Here is a 17,736-nt window from a genome sequence, read left to right on the forward strand (position 1 = left end):
CTGATTGGACTGTACAGTGTGTAAGAGTGTTCCTTACACTACACTCTCAACAACACTTGACATGATCATGATTTTTTTCTGAGTGAAACTGAGGGATCATTGCTTAATTTGTGTTTCTCTGATCATGAGTGAGGTTAGGCATGGTTTCTTTGCCATCTGTGTGTCTTCCATGGCTCGCTTGTTTTTATCTTTCCCTGTTAGTCTGTTGAATTCTATTTTTCTTATGGATTTGTAGGAGTTAAAAAATTTTATATCCTAATCCTTCATGTTTTATGTCCTCATTATCTTCTTTAGTCTCTCGTTTATCTTTTAAATTTGTTCATGACATGCTATTAATTTTGATGGAGGAAAATTTATTAATCTATTCCTTTATGGCTCACATTTGCTAGGAATTGTTTTTAAAGAAGCCTTGCTGACTCCTATTTTCATAGGCATATTCACTCTATATTTCATTCTATCATTTTGATGTTTTAAGGTTTAAAATTGAGGTGGTAATGGGAAATTTGAGTAGAATTATCTAAATGTCAGGTGACTTTTTCAGAATGGAATCAAAACCTGCACTTGAAACATAGACCGGGGCTTCTTCAAGTGGAGGAGTTGGTTGAAATCACTGATGTAGATAAGCTTGTCTAGAGAAAGCATGTAAAATTAAAGAGGAATGGGCCAGGGACACAGATCTGAGGAACACCTGTATGAACAGAACTGGGTGAACAAACGGAAATACAGGAGACCTAAAAGGAATAGCTAGAGAGGTAGGATGAAAATCAGGGAATGATGGATATGAGAAATCAGGAAAGGTGAGCTTTAAACAAGGCTGCAGTAGCTATTGGTGTCAACTATGATATCCATCAACCCATACTGTAACAGTTATTTGTCTTTTTCAAGGAGATAACTTTACAGAGCAGGACCCCCTAGGTCTTATTCACTTTTCTTGATATATTCCTAGCACTGAATATGGTGCCTGCCCATAGTGGCATTCATCCATCCATCATATATTAATCTATATATCTACAAATTTTCTAATTAATCTTAAAGTCTTGTTGAATGAATAAATTTTGAAATCTTCCTCTTTCCTTGAATCAGTTTGTCAAAGCAAATCTGAAAACTGATCCAGAATCTTGAGAGGTGCTGGGACCTTTTTACTCACGCTGTATAACTAAGATTCCTTTGGTCCTGGCCTTTAACGGACAGAGGTGGCTTCCATGAAGACACAACTTGAGGAGACATGTGGGGTTTGACTGTAAATCTGATGACTTAAGAGGAATTTTGGGAGTGTCCACAAATGCCAGCTGCTCTTTAAGGTACCCTGTACCTACCCTGGAGGCTTCATATTGGCCACTGTTCTTCTGACCTTAGTTATTTTGTGGATTTATGAAGCACCTTTCCTTGAACTGTCAACCTGTAAATTGTCTGTAAGATGCAGTCCATTGGGTAAAGAATTAGAATTATTCATAAGATAGTTTCTACCTCGGTTGGTGGTAAAATTACTCACTCAGGGTATAATTAAGTCATAGATACCCTGGCTTTAATGTGGATAAAGGTGGAAAGGAAATAATTCCTGTTGCAATTTGGGTGTTTTCTGATGTTTGACAAGCATCTGGTGTGTTCAGCCATAAACTGGGGACATCTCAGAGTCCCTGTAAAGGAGGTTTTTTTGTTTTTTGTTTTTCCCAGGAGAATTGGAGAATAACTGACTGGGGAGGGAAGGAAGAAGAAGAATTGAAAAAGCTTAAGGTTGCAAACAGGATGACAACAGTGAAACCTGATGGATAAGGACTAAGTAAGAAAGTTGTAGCTTGAGAGAGGAGAACGCGGCAGAAAGAGGGGTCGGGTGAGAAGGTTCTAGGCTGAGGGGGCACAGGGCATGGATGTGCCAGGGTGTGCTGAGAGGGGTCAGGACAGGCTGGAGCACCAGCAGGTTGGCCTCACAGAGGGCCCTGTGTTGGTGATCCCCTTGACCTGCCCATACTCTTCTCCAGAGGTCATGTGTGGACATGGCCTGGAGAGTGCATGTGCAAGCTAACAAAAGACAAACACTCAGATGTTGCAGACAAATTAAAATTTATTGAGACAGACAGAAATGCACCTACTCAGGACTACAGTTAAGCATTTACTATTAACCAAAGAGTCGTGTTCACATTCCAGATAAGTCTATGTGGGAAAGCATTCAGAATTTACTAGGTTGTTCTACTTCGCTAGTTCATCTACAATAGGGACAACAAACTGACACTCAGGATTTGGAGGGCTCTCATTACAATACTACACATTGAACAGAGACAGACATCAGTGACTTTGAGAAAAAGGTATAAAAAGACCAAAACCACCCACTGTAGAAAGGGCTCTTGGATGTTACTGTACAGTGTGGTCAAGGTAAAAACTAAACAAAACTGTAGATGGCATCCCGTGAAGAGGAGAGGGGCAGACCTGGACAGACACGCTGTCATTCACTGTTGGGCATGGGAAAATGGGCATAAAGGAGGAGGACCTGATATAATATCTCGAATTCAGTGTGAAGGTATTCCCATGCCTAGAATGTTCACGGAAACAAAAAGACAGTAATATGTCAGACAACTAACCATTGTGGAAGAAAATTCTGGGGCTTAACTAAGATGCCAAGGAAATGGCATCAAATAAAAGAACCATTTATGGAATAAGAATATAACTATTTACTAAGGAGGTTCCAAAAATGAGCCAGTGAAGTTTCAACTCCGTATCTGTCTCCAACAAGGGAATGACTATCACAGTACTATTTTTTTTAATCAAGATTTTTATGTATACTCCATCACTAGCTAAAGGGCTCCTGCCAAAAAAGAGGAAAGCAAAAATTCTTCTTCTAAGGATGAGGTAACTAAAATATCAAATCTTTACTACTTATGCAAAGTACCTTTAAAAAAATCTAATGCTGTCTTGCCAAAGCGAGGCATGAAAAGTGGCGTTAATGTTGCTCCATTGATTTGGGGTTCCAGTCTTAGGAGGGCTTTTTATTTAATATTTTAATGAATCAAAATACCTTCTCGGAATGTCTCTGAAAATGAGCATCTCATTACCTTCCTGGGAATTGACTAGGGAGCGCTCTTCTCCATCATTAAGTTAATGCTAAGGATCTTTAAGTGTCATCTTAATTTGACACTTGTCATAAGATAATTAGGCAAATTAAAATCAGTGTGGTTCACTCTGTTCCTAGAAGTTTCTCTAAGTGAAATCGATTTGTCGATTTGAATTTGTTCTCTTGTGCATTTTTCCAAGCTCAGAGGAGATAGTAACGACAGTTTTCTTTGATGGTCTAAACTGAGATTTTAAAACTATGTCTCGATTCTTTTATACATTCGATTGTAATTTAGCTGCAATTAAGCACCTGTTTTCTAAATTATCATCTCAGAGTTTTGTTCCAGTGAGAAAAAAACAAACACAAAAACTGAAACAGGTGAAGGAGTTGAGATCCCAATACAGAGCTTGCCTACGGTCACCCGATACCTAGGGTCCTGGCTGTACTCACTCTATCAGGCCAAATGAGTTTGCCATATCAAGTAAGTTCATGTCCCATCTTAGCCAAGTCCAGGGATAATGCCACTGGGTCTGGCCAATGCAGGGATTGGAAAATACTAGTTTGAGGTGGGCTGGTAAAGTATAAACAAATGGTCAGTTTGGAGCGGGGACTGGTCAGCTGCCGCTGTAATCGTGGTTTGGCAGAGTATATTTTTCGCCTGAGTTTACGAGGTCTCCTTGTGGACTAGCTGGAGTGCAGGAAGGGAAGAAAAACAAATGTGGGCAAGAGATCCTTGCTGGCTGGCTGGCTGATGAGGGCGTCCATGTGGGTGGAAACCGGGTGGGGCAGGAGCTTAAGGCCCTGTACTGAGCTAAATGGGGCCACTTTGAAGACTACTCTTTGGTACTTGTATGGGGTCCAGCTTGTTAGGGGGAGAAATCCTAAAGACTATAGAGATGATGACCCTACCAAATTTGGAGATAGACTCTAATCATGAGTTAACTTAGGGAAAAGAAACGCAATGGTAAAGGGCTTTCTTCATTAGTACCTTGACACTTGTGTCGGGGAGGGGATAAGGGCAGGACTAGCTCTTGAAAATCTAGCCCTGGCTTCCCACGTGCTGTCGTGGAGTTCTTTCTAGGCTTCCATCTGAGATTCTTTGCAAATGATGAGCGATCAAAAATCTCTAGAGCTTTTATAGCGTCATCATGATGTGTGGCTAGAGAGCGGCAACACTGAAACATGGAGTTAAGAATGCTGAATTTTCTTCTGCTAAGGAACAGCGAGGGACTGTCTTCTCAGAGAGCAGAGGGTATGTGTACATGCCTTAGAAAAAGCCCTTGAGTAGGTAGGAAGGGAGGGGCCTGCCGCAGACAGGACTGCTGCAAGCCCCAGGGGCGCTGGAGCTGAAATGAGAGAGATGGCTTGTGGAGCTGCCCGCGTGGGAGTCGCATGGCTTCTGCGAGGAAAGCAATTTAGGCAGACAGAGGCTTATCCAAATCAAAGAGGCTTCCAATAACTCTGCTGCCGCAGACGGAAGCAGCCTCCTCAGTCTGCAGGCTACAAGTGCCAACTGTTAGTGCAAAAAAGGACTTTGATACACATTTCCTATTCCAGAAATGATGATCCAGGTCTGGACAAGCTGACAAATGTGTAATTGTTTTTCAAATGAGTTTTTAATAGATACCCAAACCCTTTTTTTCGAGAGGTGTGTATAGTCTCTTCTGTACGTACTTCCATGTTTATGTACGTACAGAGAGAAGCATCCAGACACCTTTTCTAATAAAGGAGATCAGTTCCCCAAAGGGACTCTTGACTGAATTAAGGCTGTTGTTTGTAGGAAGCCAGATCGAGTAATGTGAAAAACTGATTTGTAATAATAGACACCAGGGGTGGTGGGGGGCAGTGGGAACAAGGTACAGTGCAGTGTGTTTTCCACAACATCTACAGGACACAAGAAAAGCACTTAGACACGGTAAGGCCGGGAACCATGCTGTACTAACCACCAGTGTCGGTGATCGCAAAGGGTCTTTGACGTTTGAGGGTAGGGGCTCCCTGCACTGTCAGAATCCCACATAAATCACATGCTTGTTGCAAAAAACTCACGGGAGGGAAGGAGGCTCTAATTCAGCCAGCCTTCCCCTGTCTAAAAAACAAAACACAACACCCTTTTTCCCACACGCCGTATGCAAAATCAGAACGCTCCGGGAACAAGGAGTTGTCTTCCGAACCTTAGGTTGGGTAGAGAGGGCAACAATGGAGAAGAGGCCATGTGCCGTGGAGTCTTAGATACAAATGCAGGAACAGGAAGTGACTTGCAGTGTTGTGCGAACCTTGTGTCCTCCTCCTCGTGGGAACTACCATATGTACCCGACCTCGTCCTCTTTCTCGTCGCCCTCGTCCTCATCATCCTCCGTCGCTGCCCGGGCGTGCACCCGCAGCTTCCCCACTTTGTCCTTTGGTCCCAGCTCCCATTCATCCTCTAGGTCATCCAGCAGGACCACAGAGCCGCCACTGCCAAAATCCCCTGAAGTTTCCTGCTCCTCTTCTGAAACATTAAGAAGGAAGAAAAGATCTGAGGTTAGGTTCTGCTTATGCCTCACGACTTCCTTAACTGTAGGGCAAAATCATGCAATTTACCTTCTGAACATGAGAGCATCCCTGTCTACCTGGCATGGACCATAAGCTTTATTCTGATATGAGCCCCAGAATTCTTGAGATGTTTCTACCTTGTTGGGAGGTCTATCTGAGTCACTCTTTGCCTGCAACCGTTTCTGACTGTCAAAAACTGTTGTCCAGTTCATTGGCCATAGTGAGCTCCTGGCACTCGGAAAACTAGCTATGCATTATCTCATGTGATTTCAGGGTTACTTTATCTCCATTGTAAACTCACTCACTGTAGACCATAACGACCTCTACAAATTCTTCTGCCCAGATCCTCATACAGTGAGTACCTCTAAGTCACCAGAGGTCATTGGGGGCTGATGCAGCAGGCCTTACTCACCACAGCTCACAGCACCCTGTTTCCTGGAGCCAGCTAGCTCGTTCCCGTATTTATCCACACACCAGCACTGCCCTGTGCTGCCGTGGCACTGTGTGGCTTTGTAATAGCCCTCCTCATTACACCGAGGTATGAATGCTCCTGGGAGAACGAAAGGTCCAACTTGAATCAGAGAAGTGCACAGATATTCAGAGTTAATGCCCTCAAAAACAGACACGAGGGCTCACACATCAGACAGGGTATTTACTGCAAAGCCAGCAAGAAAGAATGGCATGCTTGGTTATTACCTAATCAAAATTACAGGGCCCTAGGACTTGCTCAAGGTTAGATAGGATTCCTTCTTGGATGAGTTCTCTTTTTCCCTGTGGTTCTACTCGTATTAATAACTATTTCAGAAGTTTTTCCAGTTTTATTGAAATGTAATTGACATATAATCGACACACAGCACTGGATAAGTTTAAGGTATATAGCACAATGATTTGACTTATATATTGTGAAATGATTACCACAGTAAATTTAGTTTACATCCATCATCTCATATAGAAGATAAAATTTTTTTTCCTTGGGAGAAGAACTCTCAGGATTTACTCTTAGCAACTTTCATATCTACCATACAGCAGTGTTAACTATAGATATCACGTTGTATGTTATATCCCAGTAGTTATTTATCTTATAACTGGAAGTTTGTACCTTTGGACCACCTTCATCCAATTTTCCCGCTGCCCATACTCTGCCTGTGTTTACCACCAGTCTCAAAGTTTGTTTTTAGATTACACATACAAGTGATCATACAGTATTTTCTTTCTCTGTCTGACTTACTTCACTTAGGATAATGCCCTCAAAGTCCATCCATGTCATCACAATTGGCAGGATTTCCTTCTTTCTTCTGGCTGAATGATGTTCTGTTCATATATATATATATATATATGTGTGTGTGTGTGTGTGTGTGTGTGTGTGTGTGTATACATACATATACATATATATATATAAACATATATGAACCTCCTTAGCCATTCATCCGTTGATGAACACTTAGGTTGTTTCCACATCTTGGCTAATGTAAATGATGCTGCCATGAATATGGGTGTGCAGATATCTCTTTGACATAGTATATTCATTTCCTTCAGATATATTCCCAGAGGCAGAATTTCTGGATCATATGGTAGTTCTATCTTTAAATTTTCAAGGAACCTCCATACTGTTTTCCATAGGGCTGCACCAATTTATAATCCCAGCAACAGTGCACAAGGGTTCTCCTTTTTCCACATCCTTGCAAACATTTGTTATCCCTTGTCTTTTTCATGATAGCCGTTCTAACAGGCAGGACCTGATATCTTATTGTGGTTTTGATTTGCACTTCCCTGATGATTAGTGAGGCTGAGCACCTTTTCATGTACCTGTTGACCATCTGAATATCTTCTTTGGAAAAAATGTCTATTCAGTTCCTTTGTCCATTTGTCAAATTGAATTATTTGTGGAATTCTTTGTTTGTTTTGTTTTTGCTATTGAGTTGTATGAGTTCTTTACATATATTGATATTAACCCCTATCTGATATATGGTTTGCAAATATTTCTTCTCATTCCATAGGTTGTCTTTTCGTTTTTTTGATTGTTTTGCTGCACAGAAGCTTTTAAGTTTGATGTAGTCCCACATATTTTTGATCTTGTTGCTTGTGTTTTAGGTGTCATATGCAAAAACTCACTGCCAAGGCCCATGTCAAGAGCTTTTTTCCTTTGTGTTTTTCTAGCAGTTTTATTGTTTCCAGTCTTACATTTAGGTCTTTGATCAATTTCAAGTTAATTTTTGTGAGTGGTGTAAGGTAGGGGTCTAGTTTCATTCTTTTACATATGAATATCCAATTTTCCCAGCACCATTTATTGAAGAGACTGTCTTTTGAATATATTAGTTGATTGTATATGTATGGGTTTTTTTCTGGGCTCTCAATTATGTTCTGTTACTCTATGTGTCTATTTTTATGCCAGTACAATCTTGTTTGTTGACTATAGCTTTATAATACAGCTGGAAATCAGGAAGTGTTCTTCTTTGTTCTTTCTTAGAGTTGCTTTGGCTATTTGGGGGTTTTGTGGTTTCATATAAATTTTAGGATTGTGTTTCTATTTCTGTAAAAATGCTACTGGGATCTTTATAGAAATTGCTTTGAATCTATACGTGACTTTGGGTAGTATAGACATTTTAACAATACTAATTCTTCTAATCCATGACTATGGGATTCCTTTCATCAATGTCTTAACAGTTTTCAGCACAGAGATCTTTCACCTCCTTGGTTAAATTGTATCATCTGCAAACAAAGAAAATTTTACATCTTCCTTTCCTTTAATGTGCTGCTAGAGAATTTTTGCATCTATATTCATCTGGGATATTGGCTTGTAGTTTTCTTTTCTTGTAGTGTTTTTTTCTGGCTTTAGTATCAAGGTAATGCTGGCTTCATAAAATGAGTTTGGGAGTGTTCCCTCCTCTGAAGTTTTTTGGGAAGAGTTGGAGAAGGATTGGTGTTAATTCTTCTTTAAATATTTGGTCAAATTCACCAGTGAAGCTATCTGCTCTTGGTCTTTGCTTTCTTGGGAGATTTTTGATTATTGATTCAATCTCCTCACTTGTAACTGGTCTGTTCAGATTTTCTATTCCTTCCTGATTCAATAACATTAATACTTGAGAGAATCATAGGATTTTTTATCCTTTATATGCTTTTAATGAGTGGCACAATATTTTAAAATATATCTTTGCTTTCCTGGAATAAATACTACTTGGTCATGATATATTGGATTCAATTTTCTGATCCTTTTGCATCTATGTTACTAAGTGATAGAGGCATATAGTTTTGTTTCTTCAATTTCTGTATCAAAGCAACTCATTTGTAAAGTGATTCAGGTATTTTTCTTTTTCTGTACTCCAGATGTTTTGCATAAAATGAGAATGATCTCTTCCATGGATTCACCCATAAAAATATTTTGGGCCTGGTGCCTATTTTAGGAGGTGACAGTAGTATTTTGATTTTGATTTAAAATTAATGTTTTTTGTGTTTTTTTAAATCCTGTTGGGTCTTCTTTTTCTTCATGACCCATACTCATAGTATCCTTTTCAACTAGGTTTTCGTAATTGCTGTAAGTTGGTTTATAGCAATGGTTTCCAAAGTGTGGGCCCAGGACCAGCAGCTGCATCATCAGTGGGAAACAAACTGCTTGGAAAAGCAAGTTCTTGAGCCCACCTCAAACCTACTGAATTAAAGACTTTGAGAGTGGGGCCCAGCAAACTATGCTTTAATAAACTCTCCAGGTGTTTCTGTAGTTCTCAAACTGTGAAGTTTGAGAACTACAGATTTATACTATTCATCTATATCTGAGGTTACAGCCCATTTTTAAATTCATGAGACTATTTGAGGCTTTCCCATTGTCAAAGTTTTGTCTATTTGATTTCTTTTTGCTTTAGTCTTAACTGTGTTGTCCTTATAGCTTTTGGATTTGAAATTTTAGTTTTGTTTTTTTTTTTCCAGAAATGCATTTGAAGCTATGAATGTTCCTCTAAGTTTCATTTTAGTTGCTTCTCTGTTTTTGGCACATAGTGCTTTCATTTTCATTCAGGTCTAAATGTTTTGTAGTTTTACTTTATTTCATCTTTGACTAATTATTTAAAAAACAAAACTCAGACATATAAGGTTGTGTAACCTCACTTTTTACTTCTGTTTGTATTGTGTTGTAGAGAATATCATCTATGATACTTTTTTGAGGTGTTTAGTTTTAGTTTTCTTTTGTGTAGTCCATGACAAATGTCATGTGTGTTTGAACAGACTGTCTATTCTATGCCTATGTACATATACAGGAATACATATATAAAAATGCTAATGAAGTATGTTGTTCATTTCTTCTTTTGTATACTTGAACTGTAAGTTTTCAAGAAGAGGTATATTAGAGTCTCTGATTAGGCTATAGATATGACAGCTCCTCCTTGCAGCTCTGTTACTTTGTGTGTGTGTTCTTTTTTTAAAATTTTTATTTTATATTGGACTATGGTTGATTTACAATGTTGTGTAAGTTTCAGGTGTACAGCAGAGTGATTCAGTTATTCATATACATGTATCTATTCTTTTTCAAATTCTCTTCCCATTTATGTTATTACAGAATATTGAGCAGTGTTCCCTGTGCTACACAGCAGACCCTTGTTGGTTATCTATTTTAAATGTAGTAGTGTGTACATGTCCATCCCAAACTCCCAGTTTATCCCTCCCCACCTTCACCTTTCCCCTTTGGTAATCATAAGTTTTTCTATGTCTGTGAGTCTGCTTCTGTTTTGTAAATAAGTTCGTTTGTATCATTTTTTTTGGTTCTGCATATAAGTGATATATGGAAACAATGGAATATTACTCAGCCATTGAAAAGCAACATGGATGGACCTGGAGATTGTCATACTAAGTGAAGTCAGACAGAGAAAGACAAGTATCATATGATATTGCTTTATATGCAGAATCCAAAAAAAACCTATACAAATGAACTTATTTGGAAAGCAAACAGACTTGCAGAATTAGAGAATGAACTTATGGTTACCAGGGGGAGTGGGGGAGGGATAGACTGGGAGTTTGGGATTGACATGATCATATGGGTTTTTTCTTCACTTTGTTAGCGTGGTGTATCACACTGAATGATTTGTGGATATTGAAAAATCCTTGTGTCCCTGGGATAAACTCCACTTTACCATGGCATATGATCCTTTTAATTTATTGCTGGATTCAGTTTGCTAGTATTTTGTTGAGGATTTTTGCATCTATGTTCATCAGTGATATTGGCCTGTAATTTTCTTTTTTGTGGTATCTTTGTCTGGTTTTGGTATCTGGGTGACAGTAGCCTCATAGAATGAGTTTGGGAGTGTTCCTTCCTCTGCAATTTTTTGGAAGAGTTTGAGAAGGATGGGTGTTAGCTCTTCTCTAAATGTTTGATAGAATTCACCTGTGAAGCCATCTGGTCCTGGACTTTTGTTTGTTGGGAATTTTTTAATCACACTTTCAATTTCAGTGCTTGTGATTGGTCTGTTCATATTTTCTATTTCTTCCTGGTTCAGTCTTAGAAGGTTCCATTCTTTTTAAGATTTTGTCCATTTCTTCTAGGTTGTCCATTTTAGTGGCATATAATTGCTTGTAGTAGTCTCTTAGGATCCTTTGTATTTCTGTGGTGTCAGTTGTAACTTTTCCATTTCTAATTTTATTGATTTGCATCCTCTCCACTTTTTTCTTGATGAGTCAAAGGGTTTATCCATTTTGTTTATCTCCTCAAAGAACCAGCTTTTAGTTTTATTGATCTTTGCTCTTGTTTTCTTTGTTTCTATTTCATTTATTTCTGCTCTGATCTTTATGATTTCTTTCCTTACTACTAACTTTGGGTTTTGTTTGTTCTTCTTTCTCTAGTTGCTTCAGGCGTAAGGTTAGGTTGTTTATTTGGGACTTTTCTTGCTTCCTGCGGTAAGATTGTATTGCTATAAACTTCCCTCTTAGAACTGCTTTTGCATCATCCTGTTTTCATTGTCATTTGTCTCTAGGTATTTTTTGATTTCTTCAGTGATCCATTGGTTGTTTAGACTCCACATGTTTGTGCTTTATTCCAGTGTTTATCTTATAGTTGATTTCTAATCTCACAGCACTGTGGTCAGAAAAGATGCTTGATATTGACTGCAATTTTCTTAACTTTACTAAGGCTTGCTTTGTGCCCCAAGATGTGATCAATCCTGGAGAATGTTCCATGTGCACTTGAAAAGACTGTGTATTCTGCTGCTTTTGGATGGAATGCTGTATAAATAGCATTTAAGGCCTGTGTTTCCTTATTGATTTTCTATCTAGATGATCTGTCCATTGATGAAAGTGGGGTGAAGTCCCCCACTATTATTGTGTCACTGTCAATTTCTCCTTTTATGTCTGTTAGTATTTGCCTTATATATTGAGTGCTCCTATGCTGGTTACATCTATAGTTACAATTGTTATAATGTTACATTTTGTTTTAAAGTTATGGGTATACCAATTGATGACATAACAACATAGTAAATGTAACATTTCAGCAAGATAATAATACCTCTTTCTCTTAAGAATTGAAAACAAAGTATTTGCTCTTGTCAGATTTTCTCAGTCTCTGTCTCATAATAAATGAGTTTAGCCCAGTCACATTTATGGTGATTACAGATATGCATGTTTTTATATCTACCACTGTATTTTGTGTTTGCTGTCTTCCCCCTTTCCTGCTTTCTGTTGATCAAGTTTTCTTTATTCTATGGTTGTCTTCCATAGGTTTAAAAACTATATATTCTTTTTCCAGTATTTTTACAGTTACCTTACAATATGCACTGAGAATCATATTTTTCTTAATAAAATCTTAAGTTAATCTATATTTTCTTTTATTCCTGAATAAACCAGACACATTTTTATCACATTTTTCTCACTGACCCCCAACAGTCTGAAATTTTAATTCTACCTTGATATCAAAACATTTTTATAGTTCATATTTGTTTAGATTTAGCAGCATGCCTTATTTCTTTTCCACATTGTATCTCAATAATTCCTCCTGGTATTGTTTGTCTTCTGCATATTAAAACCTTTAGTAAGTCTACGGTTAGTAAGCTTACTGAATCTGTGGTTTGAGAATATGTCTGTCATCACACTTGGATGATCACTGAGATAAATTTAACATCCTAGGTTCAAAGTGATTTCCTCTCAGCACTCTGAAGATAATATTTTCTCTTCTTAACACTCAACTGTAGGTACTATTTATGACAGTTTTTCGTTTTCATTTTTCTTAGGGGGCATGTGTGTGTTTGATGATTGTGTGCTCATCTACTGTGGGACAATTCTCAGTGTCACCTGAGTAGTAACATTAATCAGCCATGTGAAGATGGAGGTTTCTGCTTACCACTGGCTTCTACTGCCTAATTTTATTTGTGATTTTTTGAGAGTGACTGTGTTTTTAAATTGACCTTTTATTTTATTTCATAGAACAGATCTGGAAAGAAGAGTGGCATGGCAGACAGTAACCTCAGATCCAGCTGATTCTAGCAACTGCTCACCAAGCTATTCCAAGATGACCACGTTCTCAAAGATCACAGCTAGGAAGTTGCCCCCAGAAAAATCCCTCCTAAGTGACAGGTAAGTCTGCTGGTGCTGCAGTTAGAAGTAGTGCCCATACTCTTTAGTTGCTCAGCCAGTGCACAGCACCCCTGGTCTTCAGGGAACAGAAGGAAGGACAAAAAGAAAAAAGCAGATGCTTTCTTTTGAGAACAAGTAGAAAGGTGAGGAAATGCTGATCCTCCTCCTCCTTGAGCTGCAGTTGGAAAACAAGAGCAGTTAATAGATGCCCCCCCAAAAAAAATATATATCCTGGCTTGAGGCCCCAGGTTGGTAGGAAGCAGGTGCTGCTCTATATCTATAAGGTAATAGAATTACTGTTTTTTCCTAAGTAGGCAGTAATTATAACTGACTGTAATTTGTTATTGCTTGTCTCTGCTAGGAATCTGAATGCCCCTGAATACACATGTGTTATATTAGGAGATTTCCCCCTGCAAAAAATAATTTGTAAGCAGATAAATGGTATTTTTATGAGTCAGCTGGAATAATATCCCTATGTGGGGAGATGTGGTAAAGTGAGCTTTAAAACTAGGTGGGATTCACAGTAGGAAAAAGATAGGCCTTTCATTCCTGTGAACTGGGGAAAATAAAAGATGAGACATTTTATCTGAGGCCACATACTTTAAAAATATCTCATTATCAATGAAGCAGTAAGAAGATATCCATGCATCCAGAAATAGCACTCTTTATTAGTTCTCTTAAGCACATCACTCAAACCCAAAATAACCTCGCACATGGAAGAATCAGATCATTGAGCACAAGTCCTTGCACTGGAGGAAAGCTCAATGGAAGAGAGATCCAGAAAGATGCTTTTATGTCTTCAACACTGGAGAAGAACCTACACTCAGGTCCAGATCACAATGACTTTGGAGTTCTTGGTGAGCTGAAAAGGGTGTTATCAGAAGGGGGAAGTCTAAGGCAAGCCAGTGAAATAAGTAATTTTCAAAAGTAGTAGGAAGGAGATAAGATGCACTTTGAGGTGGCACAAACATCAGATGAAGAGAAATGGCCAGAGTTCACAGACCAGTCTGCAAAAAATTTGCCCGTTTCCTTCAAGAAAATAGATAAATGGCAGGCTGTTTAGGGGGTGAACCTGCTTCTGAATGTTTAACAAGAATAATTCGTGTTGTAGCTGTCAGCTCTCTTTTTAAAAAGCAAGGGAAGCAGTGCAGGCTCTTTTTTGGGCAAACAAATGAGGTGTCTCTGATGTCTCAGCAATGGCCTGGTCTGCGTGCTGCAGAAAGGAGGGTATGGAGCTAAAGGGAACCTTCAACATCCAGCATTTGTTACCTTGGCCACAGATTCGCATGTCAGGGAAAAAACACACTCGCACAACCCACTTGCTTCCACCTCAACATTTGGACAAAAGATAAGCGGAGAAACGTAGAGACAGGGTCCAGTGATCATGCACCTGAAACAGGAATGTGTTTAAGTGCACTCGAGTCCTTGGATCCTGTCTGATAAATTTAGAAGGGACTCAGCTCATCGTCCTCCTTGAATGGACAACTTGATCTGCAGAATGTAGGAAATTCTATCTTATCATTTTAACTTGGAAGGAACCCTTGAGAGCTCCGTTTAATGGCCATACCTGAAAGGAAAAGCCAAGATCAGGGAGGGGTTAGCTCGATTTCAGCCCGGTGACCTGCCCACTGGTTATGGGCTGACCTTTGACATCTCCTCCTGCTGATGGAGCGTGCAGCGTTTCTCAGCCAGCTAACTGAGCCTCAGAGGATGTCCTGTGGACTACCGCATAGTACCAGCTTCCTGGAAGAGCCCTGTCTCGGGTAATATGAGGCAGTTCTTTCACAAAACACTGGTCCCTAATTGAATAACCATGGCTGTGCTCAATATTACAAGAGACAGGGATGGTTTAATTAGTTGTTTAAATGAGTGGCAAGAAATGGTGCTTACCCAACAGGCTTTTCCCCTTGTTCAACTTCTGAATCCTGTTCATTTCATTCTGGCAAGGGAGACCTAAAAATAATTTATGCAAGTCAGTTTCCAGATGGTAAGGGATATGATTGCTAAAGACTGGTTTCACTCTTGACACGAAATGGAGACAATGACACACCTGGGAGTGGAATTACTTCATCTGCTGTTACTATGCAGCAAAACAAATTCAGGCCATTAGTGGCACTAATTTTAAAAAAACAACATTTTATACCACTAGGTACTTAAAATAGTATTTGGGGGCTACTTGCACTGTATAGGAATCTTTCTTCCCACCAACCATTCAAGCAAATACCAAGTGTCTAGTCGGTGATTTCATTATTTACTTCCTTATAGAAAGAAAAAAAGTCTCTTATCAGCCAAGACTTCTATGAGCTGAGAACCAGGATAAAAGGTTACTAGTGGGTACGTGTGTTGAATCCACAGACTGGGACAAATACTTAATCTACCTCAGGTCTTACTGCAGGATAGAAAGACGATTAGAATGGCTACCTCTGACCTCATGGCTCACTACCCCAGGAAAGTAAAACACAGGCCTCAAGGGACAACTATGAAGATACAGAAGAGATCTAGAGGGACAGAAGGGTGACACCTTAACTCTGGGCTTTGCCACCTCCTAGGTAAGTACTTTGGGCCTGTCTCTTTCTCCCTCTCAGCCTCCAAGTCTTCAGTGCTAAAACATGTGTTATTACAAACGAGCTCAAAACTGTCCATTCTCAAGTGAAGGGCTGATACAGTGGGAGCCACATGGCTAAAGTAGGGCATATGAAAGTGTGTGGTACCCTTTTGACTTCCACTCCATGCAAAAAGAAAGGCGACCTCACTAATCTTAATTTTACTATGACCGGCCTTTGCAGATGCTGTGGCTCTGCTATTTGCTCATGGTTCTCCAGCAAAGACCATGACATTTGGATTCTCAGAGCACTTACCCTACCTCTGTAAGTACAAGTGTGGAGTCTGCAGAAGGTACCTGAGTGCCTATTTATATCTGTTACCCTTCGGATTTCACAATGCTACCTGGTCTTGCTTCTCATTCCTTGAGAGAAACTATCAAGTACATGTTTTTGACTTCTGGGTTTAAGATGATTTCGGAGTACAGGAGAAAGATACCACCTGAAACCAACAAAAAAGAGACCAAACTCCATCTTTCTTTGATGATTAAAAGTAGCATCTAGGGCTTCCCTGGTGGCGCAGTGGTTGAGAGTCCACCTGCTGATGCAGGGGACACGGGTTCGTGCCCCTGTCTGGGAAGATCCCACATGCCACGGAGCAGCTAGGCCCGTGAGCCATGGCAGCTGAGCCTGTGCGTCCGGAGCCTGTGCTCCACAACGGGAGAGGCCACAACAGTGAGAGGCCCGCGTACCGCCAAAAAAAAAAAAAGTAGCATCTATAGCAAATAATGAACATTCACTGAATTCTCAGAATGCACCAGCTAATGTTTTAGAATTTTCTAATTAATTTAATCTTTACAGTCACCATATGAGGTAGGTACAAATGGAAATGCTCATCTCCCTATGAAGAAATACAGAGAAAAAATCTTTAGGCATTTAGAAGACTGCTCCTGAAGGAGCATCACAATCATAGACACTCTGCCAGTTTACCAGGAAGAAAGTTTCTAATTGTCAGGCCCCTTTCTCAAACTGTCTTTAAAAACTCTACTTATAAGTAAAAATGAATCAAGACTGAGACCTACTAAAAATGCTGCAAGAAAGGAACGAACAAGAACAAACTTCAGATGAAAAATTTGTAACAGAAAATGTATGCTGCTGAGAAGAAAATATTTACCAAAGATTCTAATGAAAAAAGACCATCTACAAGTATTTTAATGCACAGGTACAAAAGCTCAAGGATATAAATAACATAAAGAGGAAAATTAAGCTGTTAAAGAAAGGAAGGCTATATCTGAAGCAACAAAACTGATGTGAAACGTCCATGTGACTGATGAGAAGAGACTAAACACGTGGGACAAAAAAGTTTTAATTCTAGAGCCCAAAAGAGCACAACATGTCTCAGGAAAAAGTGATTGATGATATAGCCTGAGCAAAACTAAAACATGTCCAAGGAAGTTCATAGCCGTGAAAGGTAAAGAATCCTTTTGGCTTCCAGGCAAAATGGTTACATCACCACCAAAAGGGAGAAACATTAGTATGGGTTCACTCTTTCATTAACTACATCCAGGGCTAGGAGAATAACGTTAAAGTATCAAGAGAGCAAACTATGATTCCAGGAAGTTTATACTTAGCATCTTTGCTTCTGTATAAAGGAAATTTATATATTTTCAAACATTCAAAGACTAATTCCCATGAGAACTTCTGAAAAAACTTCTAAAACTTGGCAATAAAGAAAAGAATGATCTCAGTCAGCACGAAGAGTTTAAAAGTGCTCTTTCAAAGCTTTATTGGGCCAAAGAGGTACCCAGATCCTTAATTGTAGAATATCTACAAATTAACCATAATAAAAATACAAACTATGAATACCTATGGCCTATAGCTAAAGGAGTGCTTTGGAGGAAAACTTTACCCTCCAGTACATACATTAAAAATATAGGAAATAATAAAGGTGAGGGTAACTAGAACTCCCAAAGTTGGTTCTGGGTCAGGAAGGGAGGTGGTAGGAACTTTATCAAAAAAATAAAGGAACTAACTTAAGAAAATGGGAGAAGTACACAAAATAAGAAACAAAGA

At 39.2% G+C, this 17,736-nt stretch overlaps 1 protein-coding gene across 2 annotated transcripts in view; it reads right to left on the reverse strand.

Annotated features, from left to right (window-relative positions):
* Positions 1–2,052: 2,052 nt before the first annotated feature.
* SPOCK1 (SPARC (osteonectin), cwcv and kazal like domains proteoglycan 1) overlaps positions 2,053–17,736 on the reverse strand; it is a 545,050-nt gene continuing 529,366 nt past the window's right edge. The window contains exons 9-11 of one of the 2 annotated variants that reach the window (XM_060143662.1): positions 15,014–15,076; positions 5,991–6,128; positions 2,053–5,534 (exon numbers count right to left, since the gene is read on the reverse strand). In XM_060143662.1, coding sequence (XP_059999645.1) covers positions 5,344–5,534; positions 5,991–6,128; positions 15,014–15,076 — 392 coding nt within the window. In that variant the 3' untranslated portion in view covers positions 2,053–5,343. The remainder of the gene's footprint in view (positions 5,535–5,990; positions 6,129–15,013; positions 15,077–17,736) is intronic. The other variant, XM_060143663.1, reaches the window with a different exon arrangement.

The sequence above is a fragment of the Lagenorhynchus albirostris genome, chromosome 3, assembly GCF_949774975.1.
Source record: "Lagenorhynchus albirostris chromosome 3, mLagAlb1.1, whole genome shotgun sequence".
NCBI lineage: Eukaryota > Metazoa > Chordata > Mammalia > Artiodactyla > Delphinidae > Lagenorhynchus > Lagenorhynchus albirostris.